General features: G+C 39.5%; 1 protein-coding gene across 1 annotated transcript in view; it reads left to right on the top strand.

Moving 5' to 3' along the window:
- Window positions 1-548: 548 nt before the first annotated feature.
- Window positions 549-15,446, top strand: part of LOC111960445 (nuclear factor 1 B-type-like) — an 88,624-nt gene continuing 73,726 nt past the window's right edge. The window contains 2 exon segments of the mRNA XM_070437953.1: window positions 549-683; window positions 14,025-14,556. Coding sequence (XP_070294054.1) covers window positions 585-683; window positions 14,025-14,556 — 631 coding nt within the window. The 5' untranslated portion in view covers window positions 549-584.

Here is a 15,446-nt window from a genome sequence, read left to right as displayed (position 1 = left end):
AATCAATCAACTTCTTTAGTTGACCAACTAAGTGAGCAGGTATTATTTAAGGTATTATTTCAGCTGTTTGAGCGTTTTATGTGTTAATCTCCAGAAGCAAACCATATGACTTTTGTTGTTTTATAAAAGGGTTGGGGCATTGTAATCAGGAGGGGTAAACAGAACYGCATACAAGAGACAAAACAAGGACACTTCAGCCAGCAATGCGTCACAACTAAGCAGCTAGACACCCACTGTCTGACTCTTGAGTCTTTACAAAAGAATGATGCTCCTGTTTTCAACTCTGCTTCTTCAAGATTAATCCAGACTGAAGGGGTGTGTGTGTGTGTGTGGACTTTACATGCGTGTGTACGTGCGTGTGTATGTGAGAGAGACACACAGAGTAAGAGAAAGGCGGGGTCTATGAGAGAGTCGGGACACGGATCATGGTCCTTGTAATCATAGTGGTTTAAGACACTGGTCGTGTTGTAGCTTCCTCCCATAATGCAGTCTGTCACATAGGTTGGCCTACATGTAGCACAGCATGCCACTTGTGACTGATCTCTCCTTGATTAGGTATCTCATCCTCCACTGAGCTGTGTCCGATGAAGGTAGCAAACACAACAATGGCTGGAAATAAAGGAACAGACAGTGCCATTAAATGGCAGCTGTGTTACGATATGTCAGCCCGGACCTGGTGGATGGTAAGATCTGTTTTATTTCACTATCTGTCATTCTCCCTCTTTTTTAAATCCTGTCTTATCCAGGCTCAACGTTGTTGCTGTGAGTTGTCTATTTCCTCAAAAGTTCAGCTGCAAGTATGATCTAATTTAAAGGGCACATATGTTAGGTATGCTGCTCTTCAAATCAAATGTTGGGTAATTGATGTTTGACAACTGAGTTTTCTTTGCTGACTTCTCAAAGGATACTTAGCTACCTGTCATTATGTTAAAAGCCCACTCTCTTTAACCAAACATAATTTGGGTGAAGGTCTCAGTATCTCTGTTAACGGTTCCACTGTGTCTGTGAACAACCTGGTCTCAGAGCATTTTMTATTATTCTGTACGTAAATCCTATTCTGTAAGTAAATCCGAGACACTTCATTTAGTATGATATGTTACGTTTTTGTATGGTATGTATTAATTTGTGGATGTCCATAATCCATTTCATATGATAAGCTACAAATTACAATTCGTATGTTATAAATTGGCTAAACGTACCATATGTTACGATTTCCAATTTGTTGTGGCTAACATTAGCTAGGTGGCTAACGCTAATGTTAGCTAGCTGAGTAATGTTAACTAGACTAGGGGTTAGGGTTAAAGTTAGGAGTTTGGTTAAAGGGTAAAGGTTAGGGTTAAGGGAAGGGTTAGCTAACATTCTAAGTAGTTGCAAAGTAGCAAAAAATGGCTAATTAGCTAAAATGCTAAAGTTGTATGTGATGAGATTCAAGCACACAACCTTTGGGTTGCTAGACATTCACGTTACCCATCACACACCCATTCACTTCAACCAATCACACTCAAGTTTTCAAGAGATGTAACTTTCAAAAAACAGAAATCATCCCCGTATGATGCATTTTGTGCCATATGATGCTGCGTTTTGCATCATATGTGGCAAAATGGATCATACAGGGATGATTTATGCATTTTGAAAGTAACATATCTTGAAAACTTGAGTGCTGACAGTCCCAAAATGTTTTGCTTATGTCAACAATGGACTAATTAAACAAATACCAAAAGATAGTTTATGGCTGGACTTTTCCTTTAAAGCTGAAATATGTAACTTTTTGGAGACTGACCAAATTCGCATAGAAATATAAGTTATAGATCTGTCATTCTCATTGAAAGCAAAACTAAGAAACGGTAGATATGTTCTATGTGCGCTATTTCTATGCTTCCCAGTCTTAAGTGTCGTTTTTGTTTCTTTTACTTCTGGTTTTGTGCAACAGCTTCAAACAACCAAAAACACTTTTTCAGCTATGGAAATATATATTTCACAGCAGTTTAGATGATACAATGATCCTTTACACTATACTTAAACTGATTTTGGCGAACTATTCGAAATTAAGCAACCAGGAAATGGTGGAGCAATTTCTGCATAGTGCATCTTTATGTAACCTGCCAAACGTAACACATCACACTAATTTGGGTGTCCCGGATTTACAGTAATATGTTACGTCTAGTCTATGAGACCAGGCTGGTGTGACTGCCTCTCTACAGGTCAAGCCTGAGAAGCTTTTAGAAGGGCTATGTTTGCAATGGTTTGGCAATGGTTCTTTATTGTGACAGACAGGTTACAGCTACAGTTCTTCATAATCAGCATGCTCTTGTCAACCACCAGCATCTCACTTCTCTAAACGCTGTCCTTGTTTGGATGACTAAGTCAAGCAGTCACTGATGAAGTTACCGGAGCTTGACATTCTGAGTGGCTGCTAATGAGAACAGCTTATCTTTGTGTGACTGTGTAGCCCTCTCTAGCACCTCAATGTTTTAAGTTTCTCTTTATGTAGTGTTGTGTTGTCTCTCTTGTCGTGATGTGTGTTTTGTCCTATATTTTTACTTAAGTTATTATTATATCAAAAAAAAWTTATCCCAGCCCCCCGCACCCGCAGGAGGCATTTTGCCTTTTGATAGGTCGTCATTGTATATAAGAATTTGTTCTTAACTGACTTGCCTAGTTAAATAAAGGTTTAAAACATTAAAATAATTGTATTTTTATTTTACAGTAATAAGCATCCATGGGTTGGCTAGAATACTACCTCCCTGCCCCAAGTCCTATCTCTCCTCCTAAACTTTGCTTCACAAATAATAAGGTCTTTATTACTTTTATTTTTATAGCCACAGGCTAGCTTTTCTTGGCTGACAACCCGTGTTTCTCCAGATGGATATAATTGTTGGATTTGCTCAGTGTGCTGGTTGCAATATACCAACTTCATGAAAGGTTTTCATCCTTCCTGAAGAAGGGAGCGAAAGGATAATAGTCAAAAATAAATCAAAAATTGACAGTGCATGTTAAATTAGGAGGCGACGGGAGAGAGACATTTTTACAATTCATTTTCTTTGGCTATGACGAGAAACGGAGTTTATATCTGTCATGAGAGCTTTCCTCTCGTTCACCACTGCTGTGTTCATGTAGCGATCTGAGACAAAAGGCTGTTATACCCACGCGTTTCACATGGTGAAGGAAGGACCGCTGGCTACCAGTCACTTATAAATATTAACTCGATTATTGCCCATAGTGGATTTCTGCACTGTGCATTCCTAACTGTTTGACGTTGACACTTGAATTAGGATTCGGCAGTCCTAAACCACTGTTGTGCCAAACTCAATGAATAGCTCTCACAATGAAGAACACTGGCGCCTCCTACTGTAATAGAAAAGGAGATACGATTTGAATTATTTTAACCACTCCACGATGCGATAGCGGTTCTGGGAAGGGGGGGGGGGGGGGGGCAGTGCCCATGTGACAACAATTTTGGACCCCCTTGTGGCCCCACTAAATGTGGTGTATGAAATAATTTTTACATAACACATTTTTGCTATCGTTCTTTTTTTACATCCGTTATTAGACAGAAAATGCAAATAAATTGGTGAATGACTATGAACATGGTCTTTTGCCTGCTAATGCCTGCAATGCAGTGAAGATAACGATATGACAACAATAACGTCTATTGTAACTGGCCCCTCTAACAGTACAACTGGCCCCAGCTTGGCCCCCCCAGTTGAAATGGTCTTGAACCGCCACTGGTACCTACTGCTACTACACTGTACCTACATAGGCAGTACTAAGTTAGTACTATAGTATAAGGCGTATGCACTGTAAACTGACAAGCCAGTATATCACTAATAAGCAGGTTTTGTTTTACAATTTAGTGACGTCTTGAAATGGTTAGGGAAGGCTGTTGATGATATCATATCCACATTTGGTGTTTGAAGTATAACTTCAATATAAAGGTAAAATGAGAGACCAAAAGAGGAACCGTTCTTCCAGGAACATCAACGAGAGATATTTTCTTGAATTTTTATTCCGTAGTAGACTGTTTTAGAATGTATATACAATGCAATCCCACATAATACCACTGGGCGGCAATAGGCACAAAGCAGAAAGATTTCAGCAATCGCTTCCATGGCATACGGATAAGACAGATATTAGACAGGGTTGCAATCAATAACTTGTTTAACCACATCAAGTAAGTCAATCATCAGTAAAATCACTGCTGAAAACAGTGGCCAATTTAATCATTTAATTAATCAAATGTTCACATAACCATCAAAAAACGGGAGTAACATTATTGATAACTTTGTCAGATACACCCTACGACTCTTTCACAATGTTCATTCATTTGTGCTCCAAGTCAATATTGCTTATAGTCTACACTTCAAGTTGGAGACCAGCAGGGCTCTCTCTCCTCTCTCGTCCAAAAGAGGCAAAGGTCCATGAATCTGGTCCAAATCTCCCAGCAAGCTGCAACCACAACTGCTGATATCATTTACGCTATTGCTCTGTCTGTGCTAGGCCTACTTGCTATAGTACAAGTCTGTTTATTAATCAGTATATTTAGCAATATACCGTGCATTCGGAAACTATCCAGATCCCTTGTTGTGAGACTCAATTGAGCTCAGGTGCATCCTGTTTCCATTGATCATCCTTGAGATGTTTCTACAACTTGACTGGAGTCCACCTGTGGTAAATTCAATTGGTTGGACATGATTTGGAAAGGCACACACCTGTCTCTATAAGGTCCCACAGTTGACAGTGCCTGTCAGAGCAAAAACCAAGCCATGAGGTCGAAGGAATTGTAAGTAGAGCTCCGAGACAGGATTGTGTCGAGGCACAGATCTGGGGAAGGTTACCAAAACATTTCTGCAGCATTGAAGGTCCCAAAGAACACAGTGGCCTCCATGATTCTTAAATGGAGGAGGTTTGGAACCACCAAGACTCTTCCTAGAGCTGGCTGCCCGGCCAAACTGAGCAATTGGGGGAGAAGGGCCTTGGTCAGGGAGGTGACCAAGAACCTGATAGTCACTCTGACAGAGCTCCAGAGTTCCTCTGTGGAGATGGGAGAAYCTTCCAGAAGGGCAACCATCTCTGCAGCACTCCACCAATCAGGCTTTATAGTAGAGTGGCCATACGGAAGCCACTCCTCAGTAAAGGGCACAAGACAGCCCACTTGGAGTTTACCAAAAGGCACCTAAAGGACTCTCAGACCATGAGAAACAAGATTCTCTGGTCTGATGAAACCAACATTGAACTCTTTGGCCTGAATGCCAAGCGTCACGTCTGGAGGAAACCTGGCACCATCCCTATGGTGAAGCATGGTGGGTGCAGCATCATGCTGTGGGGATGTTTTTCAACAGCAGGGACTGGGAGACTAGCCAGGATCGAGGGAAAGATGAACGGAGCAAAGTACAGAGAGATCCTTGATGAAACTTGCTCCAGAGCGCTCAGGACCTCAGACTGACGCAAAGGTTCACCTTCCAACAGGAGAACAACGCTAAGCTCACAGCCAAGACAACGCAGGAGTTGCATCGGGACAAGTCCCTGAATGTCCTTGAGTGGCCCAGCCAGAGCCCGGACTTGAACTCGGTCAAACATCTCTGAAGAGACCTGAAAATAGCTGTGCCAGAGCCCGGACTTGAACTCGGTCAAACATCTCTGGAGAGACCTGAAAATAGCTGTGCAGCATCGCTCCCCATTCAACCTGCCAGAGCTTGAGAGGATCTGCAGAGAAGAATGGGAGAAACTCCCCAAATACTGGTGTGCCAAGCTTGTAGCATCATACCCAAGAAGACTCAAGGCTGTAATCACTGCCAAAGGTGCTTCAACAAAGTACTGAGTAAAGGGTCTGAAAACTTACGTAAATGTGTTATTTCAGTTTTAAAAAATTCAGAATTTGTAAAAATGTCTAAAAACATGTTTTTACTTTGTCATTATGGGCTATTGTGTGTAGATTGATGAGGGGAAAAAACGATTTGATCAATTTTAGAATAAGRCTGTAAAAAGTCGAAGAGTCTGAATATTTTCCAAATGCACTGTATCCATATACACCACTGTCCTTCTGGTAACTATGAGGGRAAAGGATTTCTGTGTCTGTTATACATTACAATTCAAAACACACAGTCTGGGTCTAAAGATGGGCAGCAATGTGTTAATGTATTGCTTTTGTAACATTGAGGGTGCTAAAATTCAGAAGGGAGAATTACAAGCTTTGGGAAGTCTTGTCTTTAAATGGACCTTTGGCTTGTTTTCTACTGCCAAATGAGTCACACACTAAGTATGAGTATGACAGTGTTTAACATAACAGAATTTACAGAAAATGTACAATACAAAGTCCCTGATAGAAGCTATCGTCTTGGATTTCAAATTGAACAATGGACATTCAGGATTTATGATTATTTTGTGAAATCGTAGTGAATAATCCTTATCATAATATGATTCAATGACATTAAATGAATAAACTCAGCATCCAATTTTCTCATTAGGCAACATATATATCATGTCCATATTGTCAGCATATGTCCAACGGCCAATAGAACAAGGTTCAGGAACTTTGAGCACACTGAAATGTTCTTCTCRCTGTCCGCTGAAGCGTTTAGAAAAGGTGTGACCAAATAAGTGGAAAATGTATATATCATAATTTAAAATATTTGTGCAATTTGAATACAGTAAGCTATAAGAAAGAAGACAATATACACAGTGCATTTCATGCAAAAATAACATCTAAGTGTGGGCACGTTGTGCGTAATGCGTGCGTAAAATGCGATCTGAAGAAGATTGTGGTTGTTTCGTTGAGGCATATAGCACACTCTTGAGTTATTTCGTCTACGTCTTAGATTTTGTCACATCTTATTCATGCATTCATCAAAACACCTCAAAAGCAATATCGAAACGAAAATGATCACATTTTCTCTCTTGAAATAGCCTACGTTCTCAAATTCACACTCAGCGCAGTCAGTCCACAAAATCTAGCATGCATTCTTCGAAGTTTCGGTTGACCAACTTTTCCTACCTCTCTCCTTGGTGTCGATTTATACGCCACCTCCCTCCTTCGTAAAAAGGGAAGGACCGCTTTAAAAAAAAAACTAAATTCCGAGCTTATGAGTTGAAATCAGATGAGGACAAATGGAGAAAGTTCTTAATTACCAGTAGGCTATTTATCGTAAAACGTGTTGGCCAGATAGGCATAAATTATGTGCACACATGCTATAACATATATCTCTTGTTTAGTTAATTTGACTGATTTTTTGCAGAGTGAATTTTCCCCCTCCATGCACGCCAGGGACATATCTAGGACAATATCAAGAAGTAACTTAATAAAGCATCCTCATTTGCGCTTATAACTGGATTTCTGAACAATCAATGTTAATTGGCAAATATCAAACTGTATCAAACACTTCAAATGATATAGCCTATACATATTTTTTTCCGGAGTTAAACAAATGATAAAGAATCAATAACTGACTTTCAAATCAGCTGTATTACATTAGGCTGTTAGGTTCAGTGACCTCTCTAGGCCATATTCACAATCTACACTTCTGTTGGACATTTGTAACCTATTTAGCATCCTCTGGAGCTATATTCACTTATCATTCATCAAACATGTTTAATGATAAAATATGTAACTACAATGGCAATGTATAAAACAAAATACAGAGTCTTTGGACTGTCCATTATCCATTGTCAATTGGAGTCACCCAAGCCTGAACCTCCCTACTGTATTGGTTMAGAGAAATGTGATGCAATTGCCTCCTCATATAGAATATCAAAGATTTCCATATTACTAAGGAAATACTTCACCACGAGTAGTTCATTAAACCTAATTAGTTCAAATCAATAAAGGACAGTCGCCTTTACTGTTGGTAACCTATAGTACAATTTGATACTTTTTTGAAATTACTGTCTGTAAAAACCTCAAATTGTATACAGTTTTTGCCTATAATAATCATGATAATATGCTAATAATAATATTACTAGCAATTTTATAAGGATTATTAGTAGTAGTATAGTAGTAGCCCAGTATAGCCTGTAATATAGGCCTGATGATAATAATAGTGTATTATGATTATATGCCTAATTGACATAATGACTGTCTTTGGTTTTCCTTGTAACCACAGATCATTTAATGGGGGTAATCTGCAGTTGATACATCCATTTTTGTAGGTTACATATAATGCAATAATGTGTACCCATTGATTCTTGACGAAAATAACTTATAAATGCCTCATGAGCTTAGTTTAACCCCATCAAAACCCAAAACGTAAGCTTGTTTTATGCAATGTTTGTAAACTAAACAAACACTATATAGCCTCAACATGGTTCAGACTGTTTATGTATTTTGTATCCATAACTCTGTCTATGAATTTGAGAGTGGTTACATTTATCCAGCCCCATCCCTCAGCTTTATACCGAGCTGTATTATTGTTTCAACTGCTGATTGCCACTTTACATTAACTCGTATCTATAAACCCTGAATAGCCACAATTTTTTTTGCCAGTCCAGCAGTCTGCAGCCTATCATGTATTGACATGCAAGTAAAAGTCAAAAACACTGAGTAGCGAACGGAAGTGAAGGGCCTACTGATACCGCCGCGACCCTGACCAATGAGAGGCAAGAATCCAAGTTCTAGGTGCGGAGCTCTCTTGGCTGCGCAGAGCTGCACCGGAGGCGGGCGGCAGTCAGACAGGGAAAGTGAAGCCGTAGACCTGCCCAGTTACGAAAACTCAGCCTCTTCTGGATTGCGTTCAACAACTGAACAAACCAAAACCAATCCAAAAATAAGACTTGAAGAGGAAGGAATAAAAAAGCTGAGCTACTCGCTGACTTGATTTTACACGCCTTTCTGCCAATAATTATTTTCCGGTGTTGATTTTTTTGCAAGCACTAGCCTACAAAGTTGAACGTGAAAAATGTGAAGGCAACCGCCTTGTTTCACCCAGGTTCCAGGATCCCCCTTTAAATCCATGCAATACAGTTCAATGGTACGTGAACGTGGATTATTATTGCTATGTGTCATTTTCAAATGTTACAACATTGTATTTTTCCCATTATTGACCTGCTCTTCACCACAACCCGGTCTGGTTGAGCGGGAATAGAATTATGACAAGTGGACAAGACTATTATCAGAAACACGATTGTTTATGTTTTTTTCTTTCGGTTGGCACACATCCTGCGTTAAACTCCACCGCCCCTCTGTTGGCAATGAACTACATTTGGAATGTGTGGAACAATTCTATAGGAGGTTACACATGCAACGCTTTTGGCACAATATAGTTTTCTGCAACCGCATTTTGAGATAAAGAAGATCACAGCTGTAGGGATAATTGTTCCCCTTTAGGCTACACCATATTTACACCACTGATACAGTCCAATAATGAGCCGAACTTCCATGAAAAGGAAAATGTTAACATGAATTTATGAACACCATGTTCCTCTGCGCGCTTTGCATTGAAAAACAGGCGTCCAGCCTAGAGTAGTCCAGACTACTTTTATGCCTCATCGCTTTTTAGTCTCTCAGTCCGGATTAAAATAAAACATTGTTTACTATTTGATTGTCACGAAATTATAGTTTAGGCGAACTCAGGCATTACTGTGGAGTTGACGCGAAGCGTCAGTGCCGCCGTTGGTGTGAAATATAGGGTTGGACTCGTTGACAGGCCGCTCCTGTCCTCTGTTCCAGTAGTTCCTAAATGGTGGGTCTGGATCACTAGTCCAAACCTCGTAGGTCGCAGCTATGTGTTGTCATGGTGAAAAACATTGTAGTCTCGTTTATGTGGTGGGTCATGCGTAAACTGAAATGACCTCAGGTGGGTCAAAGTTTTGGAAGCAGTCAACTGTTTACCCAACTTACATCAGAACCATAACATACCGCCCATTGAACAATGTCCTATACTCGTATAGTTTAGAAAAGTGCATATACTATATATTTGCCTACCATTAAAACCCCAACAGATAATTATATATTACATAGTTGACGTAGAATGTGTAGCTATGTGTATTTAACATCGAAACTATAATGACCCACTGTTGCTAAAGGCTATCAGGCAATAAGAATGAGTGAGGTAACTTCAAATTCTGAACCATTTTCATTAAATGTGTGCCATCCAGGCAAATGTCATTGCGCTTTGATTTCACTTTCAAAATGTATTGTGAATAGAGGGGGACATCGTATATATTGTGGAGTGTGAAATGCATTTTGGAAGTGTATTATACGCCATGTTGGGCATTTCTATTAGATGTTCTGTTACATTATGCCTAGCCTATACTGCAAAGGGAAATTATCGACGCTATTAGGCTTGTTTGTAAAACAGAGAGTTCGAATAAGGCCTCTAGTCCATACTGTATCTGTAAGGGAATTTTCCATTCCTTTTCTTTTCGAACCGGCGCGCGCTGGTCCAAAGTCTTCTGCTCAAAAAATCATAACTCAGAGAGCGAAGGGGGGAGTTTAATGCTGTGTTTTCCGAGGGAGACGAGAAGGTGGGCTGGTGGCAATGGAATGCGTTTGTTGGAAGGGGAGGAGTATGACTATGTAATTAAGTGAGAAGAAAAATCTTGGCGACTGATTTGTTAGTATCGCTCAGACGGAGGGTGTACCGGTCGATATTCTAGGCTATCAAGTTTGAAGAGTGTGGGTTTCCAAAATTCTGCGCTTTCTATACTTTTAAAAATGCTTTTATGAATTAACTTCTCACATTATAAAGCGAACGGTTCCAGAGTAGCGAGATTTATTTTAATTTGCGCCAGCTCGGATTGAAATAGCCATATAGGCATTCAAAGTGCTTATTTGTAAAAGCATAGCCTATCTGCCATATCGTCTCCATTTGAACTGAGACATGGGATTGTTTGGACTTCCACAATCTCACTGATGTTCTTGGATAAGACCTTTACACGGATAACTTCTCCACAGTTCTGCATGGTGCTTTACCGGCAAGGAAGAATGGCGCGATAAAGTGTTTTTCAGAGAAATCAATCGAAGTACCTATTTTGTGTACACTGTTGGCTGATGATGTACTCTCCAATTTGTCTTACTCAGGTATAGCCTAAGCAATGTTTTAAAGTTTTGATTTCTTGTTATTATCGATTGTGTGCCATGCTTATTATATAGTCTATTGCGGCGTGATTTATTTAGTAACTTTGTTATTATTATTATAAAATATTATAAAACTTTAGCTTATATAATGCCTTTCTTTTGTAGCAGTATGAAAAGTGTCTAAACCCATTTGGTTTTGTGTATATTTTGGTATTGATATGGTTTTCACCTGGTCTAATAATATGTGTTGATTTAAAGCGCTTGAAATACTGTATATTGTATTATAGGATGACAAGTTCATTTTGAGTAAGAAATAACGTGTGTTACCAGTGAGAGAGAAAATAAGCCAAAAGAGTTTGTGCAGTACCGCCATGTGTATTCTAAATTAACTAGCTCCAGTGTGTGCGTAAAAGTCCTCTTTCAAAATGCCGTGATCAAATGATATAGGTTATGAGATGATATTATAGAAAATCTTAACTTCATTCCTTTTGACCTGTGTTTGATGTGTAAACTAAAACATATAAACGGACTACTATTATTATTATATATATTTTTAGATTACCCCAAATCGGTTTTGGCCTGGTAATATTGGACAATACTTTTTTCATAGTGCGTTTCAGGAGAAAGTTTCACTCTGTTCGAGTTGCGTGGGAGCCACTTGCAGTGAATGAAGATGAAAACAATGATAAGTGTTTGGGCAGAGTATCATGGCTTTTGGCTGACTCAATTTGACTGTTTATATTTTACTTGGCTAAAGTAAGTGATTGACTTAGATGTGGTTTAGTTTGTGCTTAAAGAGGATTGTGCTTTTATGACCTCAACTATAGTGCACTGCACACAGGCCCTTGCCAACTCATTTATCTTAAACATTTATCTTTTTAGTAATTTAGCAGACACTCCTATTCAAACAGCACCACATGCAATTCCAAGGCTTACCGTAGAAGTGTAGCATAGCCAAACCTTCATTTTTAGTGCAAACTAGGCTTACTTTCTTATAGTAGAGAATAAGTTAGGAGTTTATGAGCTGGAATTGGTTGCTGTATAACTGCAATTCATTATAATGTAGCAAATAGGAAATGTAATGCCATTATGGTTATTTGTCAGTAAAGCTCATTTATATCCTACATACCTTACTGTTGCCGTATAAACTTGTATGGTGAGGTAATGGCAATATTATAAAAATAACTATCTTCACTATTATTACAACTAATGTCTTGCTTAAAATGTCCTATCACTTTCACAGTTATTGACTGTTACTTTTTTCTAAAGCCTCAAAAAACACGGTTTTTATCTCAAAGAAACTCACTTTCTAAAGAAAAAAGGCTATACAGGGAAAAATAACAGCATCAGTTCATAGTTCATACTTTGTWAAAAATTGGATGAGTTGTTATTGATGATAGATTTTGCCTTCAGTGTGTTTGTTCAGCGCCCAAAGTCAAGTTTTGTTGGCACATTACAGTGCAGATCAACAATGTGGCTTTCTCTGAACAACACCCAGGGGTAGTTTAAGAGCATAGAGATAACTGGGATTGGATCTCTGTGGTTTTCCCAGAGCCCGTCTGCCTGCTTACACAAAGAACAATATGTGATTTAACTCTTCCGAGGCCTTTTTCAAAATAACTGTCTTACAGTTATTGATTTTGACATAGTAATGACTTAAAAATTCTAATGTTAATGTTTTTGCTGTTTATTCAACACTAACAGCTACTAGAATATGAGATTATTTATGTTAAAATTGTAATAAAGCACTTTAGGTTGGCCATAGATTTGACTAAATTTTAAATTATTTGCAATATTTAATTATAATTTGGAAGTGTATTAATGAAGTCTGTTTCATAAATTAAAAGAAAAACGGTTTAATTTAAGTCATTATAACCTAATACTTTGTCTTAGTCAAAATGACATGATCCTTGGCATTGCGCTATGCAGCCAAACAAGCTATCTATACATAGGCCTACATGTGAGAGGAAAAACAAATCTAACCTGCCTACCCAAAGTGGATTTAGAAAGGATTTAATTCCCGCTTAGCACAAGGCATTTCAATGCCGCTCTTATTAAAGGAGTARTGAAGGTACATAGAATCTGCAGGTTGTGCCAAGACGCCATTTTCATTGTCAACCTTGGTGAGATTTTTGAATGACTCTGAGTAAGTGCCATGCATCTATGAAAACACATTATGGGACTTGGCGTGGGACTCCTAACATAGATTGTGACTATGTCAATAATGGCTCTAGGTTGAGGCGTACTACATGTTTTTTTCCTACCTTCTACTCCTTGCCTTTGGAACATGGAAGGTGACTGTGTTGGAGGAAGGGGGGGGGGGGGGGTTGAGGTTTCTCCTTCCGCCCCTTCAGTTATGCAAGCATTTTTTACTACACTCTAGTCCCCCCTTCCAGACTATCCTTTCTCCGTTTCCAGTGAAGGGCAAGTACATGTTTGGAATGTGGACAGTTTGATAAGAGAAATGCAAGTGTGAGAGGCGCTTGCTTCTTGTGCCAACAACCCAGCAGTCCTAGTCAGAGCATGCTCGGGAGAAACAGGAACAGCATCTGACTACATTCTATTGTGGTGTTGGCGCGTTGTAATAAACACGGTGGCATCGTCGTATCTTCATCAACCTAGATTGTTATTTCTCGGTTGTAATCCCAGCCGTATTGAAGATGGTAAAACTGCTTTTTTTTGAACAGATTTGTCCTATAAACTCTCAGGCCAGATAGACTTGACTGTCTTATAGAGTCAATGTGTCGTGAAATTGTGGTTTGTCTACAGTACATCATTGTTTAATTTTGTTGTTGTCATTTTGCTGTATTGTAACCACAAAATGCCTAATGTCAACTTGTGTACGTGAGGTATTCTGTCAGCCTTTTCCTGTAACAATGTGAATGTGTATATGGCTATTTATCTTCTGTTCAGGAAGACTTTTGGCTCAACTTTTGCGAAAAAGGTCACTTGACATGACTATGCCACTAACTTCTCTGATTCTCTTTATTTCTCTCTCTTCCCCTTGCCCTTTCAGGATGAATTTCATCCCTTCATCGAGGCACTTCTCCCTCACGTCCGTGCCATCGCCTACACGTGGTTCAACCTCCAGGCGAGGAAACGCAAGTACTTCAAGAAGCATGAGAAGCGGATGTCCAAGGACGAGGAGCGTGTGGTCAAGGACGAACTGCTCAGCGAGAAGCCCGAGATCAAGCAGAAGTGGGCCTCCAGGCTCCTCGCCAAGCTCCGCAAGGACATCCGCCAGGAGTACCGCGAGGACTTTGTGCTCAGCGTGACGGGCAAGAAGCACCCATGCTGCGTCCTCTCCAACCCTGACCAGAAGGGCAAGATCCGGCGGATCGACTGTTTGCGGCAGGCCGACAAGGTGTGGCGCCTGGACCTGGTCATGGTCATCCTGTTCAAAGGCATCCCGTTGGAAAGTACGGACGGAGAGCGCCTCATCAAGTCGTCGCATTGCACCAACCCAACACTTTGCGTCCAGCCGCATCACATAACAGTGTCGGTCAAGGAACTGGACTTGTTTCTAGCATACTATGTCCAGGACCAAGGTAGGTTGACTTACTGTGTGAATCACTGGTTGGGTGGGTGGAGTTTAGGGTTGGCCAAGGTCAAGWGTCATATCCGCTGCCATTTTGGCAGCCTCATTGGCTGGTTGGAGTGTCTCCACTATGGTGGCTTTAGAAGGAAGCTGGCCTGTCGTCAATGTAGATGAACACTGGGCACTCTTGCAAACAGGCATGTACATCAAAAAAGCTATACAATACAACCAGTCAAAAGAACATGATATGATACATTTTTTTTTGCACACACAGACAATAGAAGATTGGTTTGATCGTTTTCCAAATACCGCTGCATATTTTGGATGTGCTGTGCGTTCTGTATTGTTTAGGCACACACACGTTCTCTTTACAGAGACTTAATACATTATAGTGCTGCCAACTTACAAGTACTGTCATTTAATAGTCTCTGAATAAAGAGAGAGGGTTTTACTCATGGACACAGATACAGTATGTGCTCACAAAATGGATTGTACATTTTTGGATCAGTAAACATAATATAAATTGAAACAAATAATTTARGGTGACGGGTATGAATTGATGGTTTAGAAAAAGGGATTTGGGCAAAAAGGGACATTTGTAGATCTTGATTGATGTACAGTATTTGCTATTTTTATCCTGACAAATGTTGATGTTAGTCTTGATCTTTGATTGGATCTTTAATATAGTTGCAGTAACAAGGAGTTCCTGCACTAGATTTTTATTAATAAATGTGGTTTGTTAAATGAACAAATGTGTTCCCTAAAATTCTGCATATAGTCAATTAATCAAACTGGCAACATTTCTAAAATAGTTCATAAATAGATAACAATGGCAAAATATTTACATTACATTTCATGATTCCTTGGGTAAGAAATTGCAAATGTATAGGACATTTAAAA

The sequence above is a fragment of the Salvelinus sp. IW2-2015 genome, linkage group LG37 (genome assembly GCF_002910315.2).
Source record: "Salvelinus sp. IW2-2015 linkage group LG37, ASM291031v2, whole genome shotgun sequence".
NCBI lineage: Eukaryota > Metazoa > Chordata > Actinopteri > Salmoniformes > Salmonidae > Salvelinus > Salvelinus sp. IW2-2015.
This window is presented reverse-complemented; position numbering and strand designations above follow the sequence as displayed.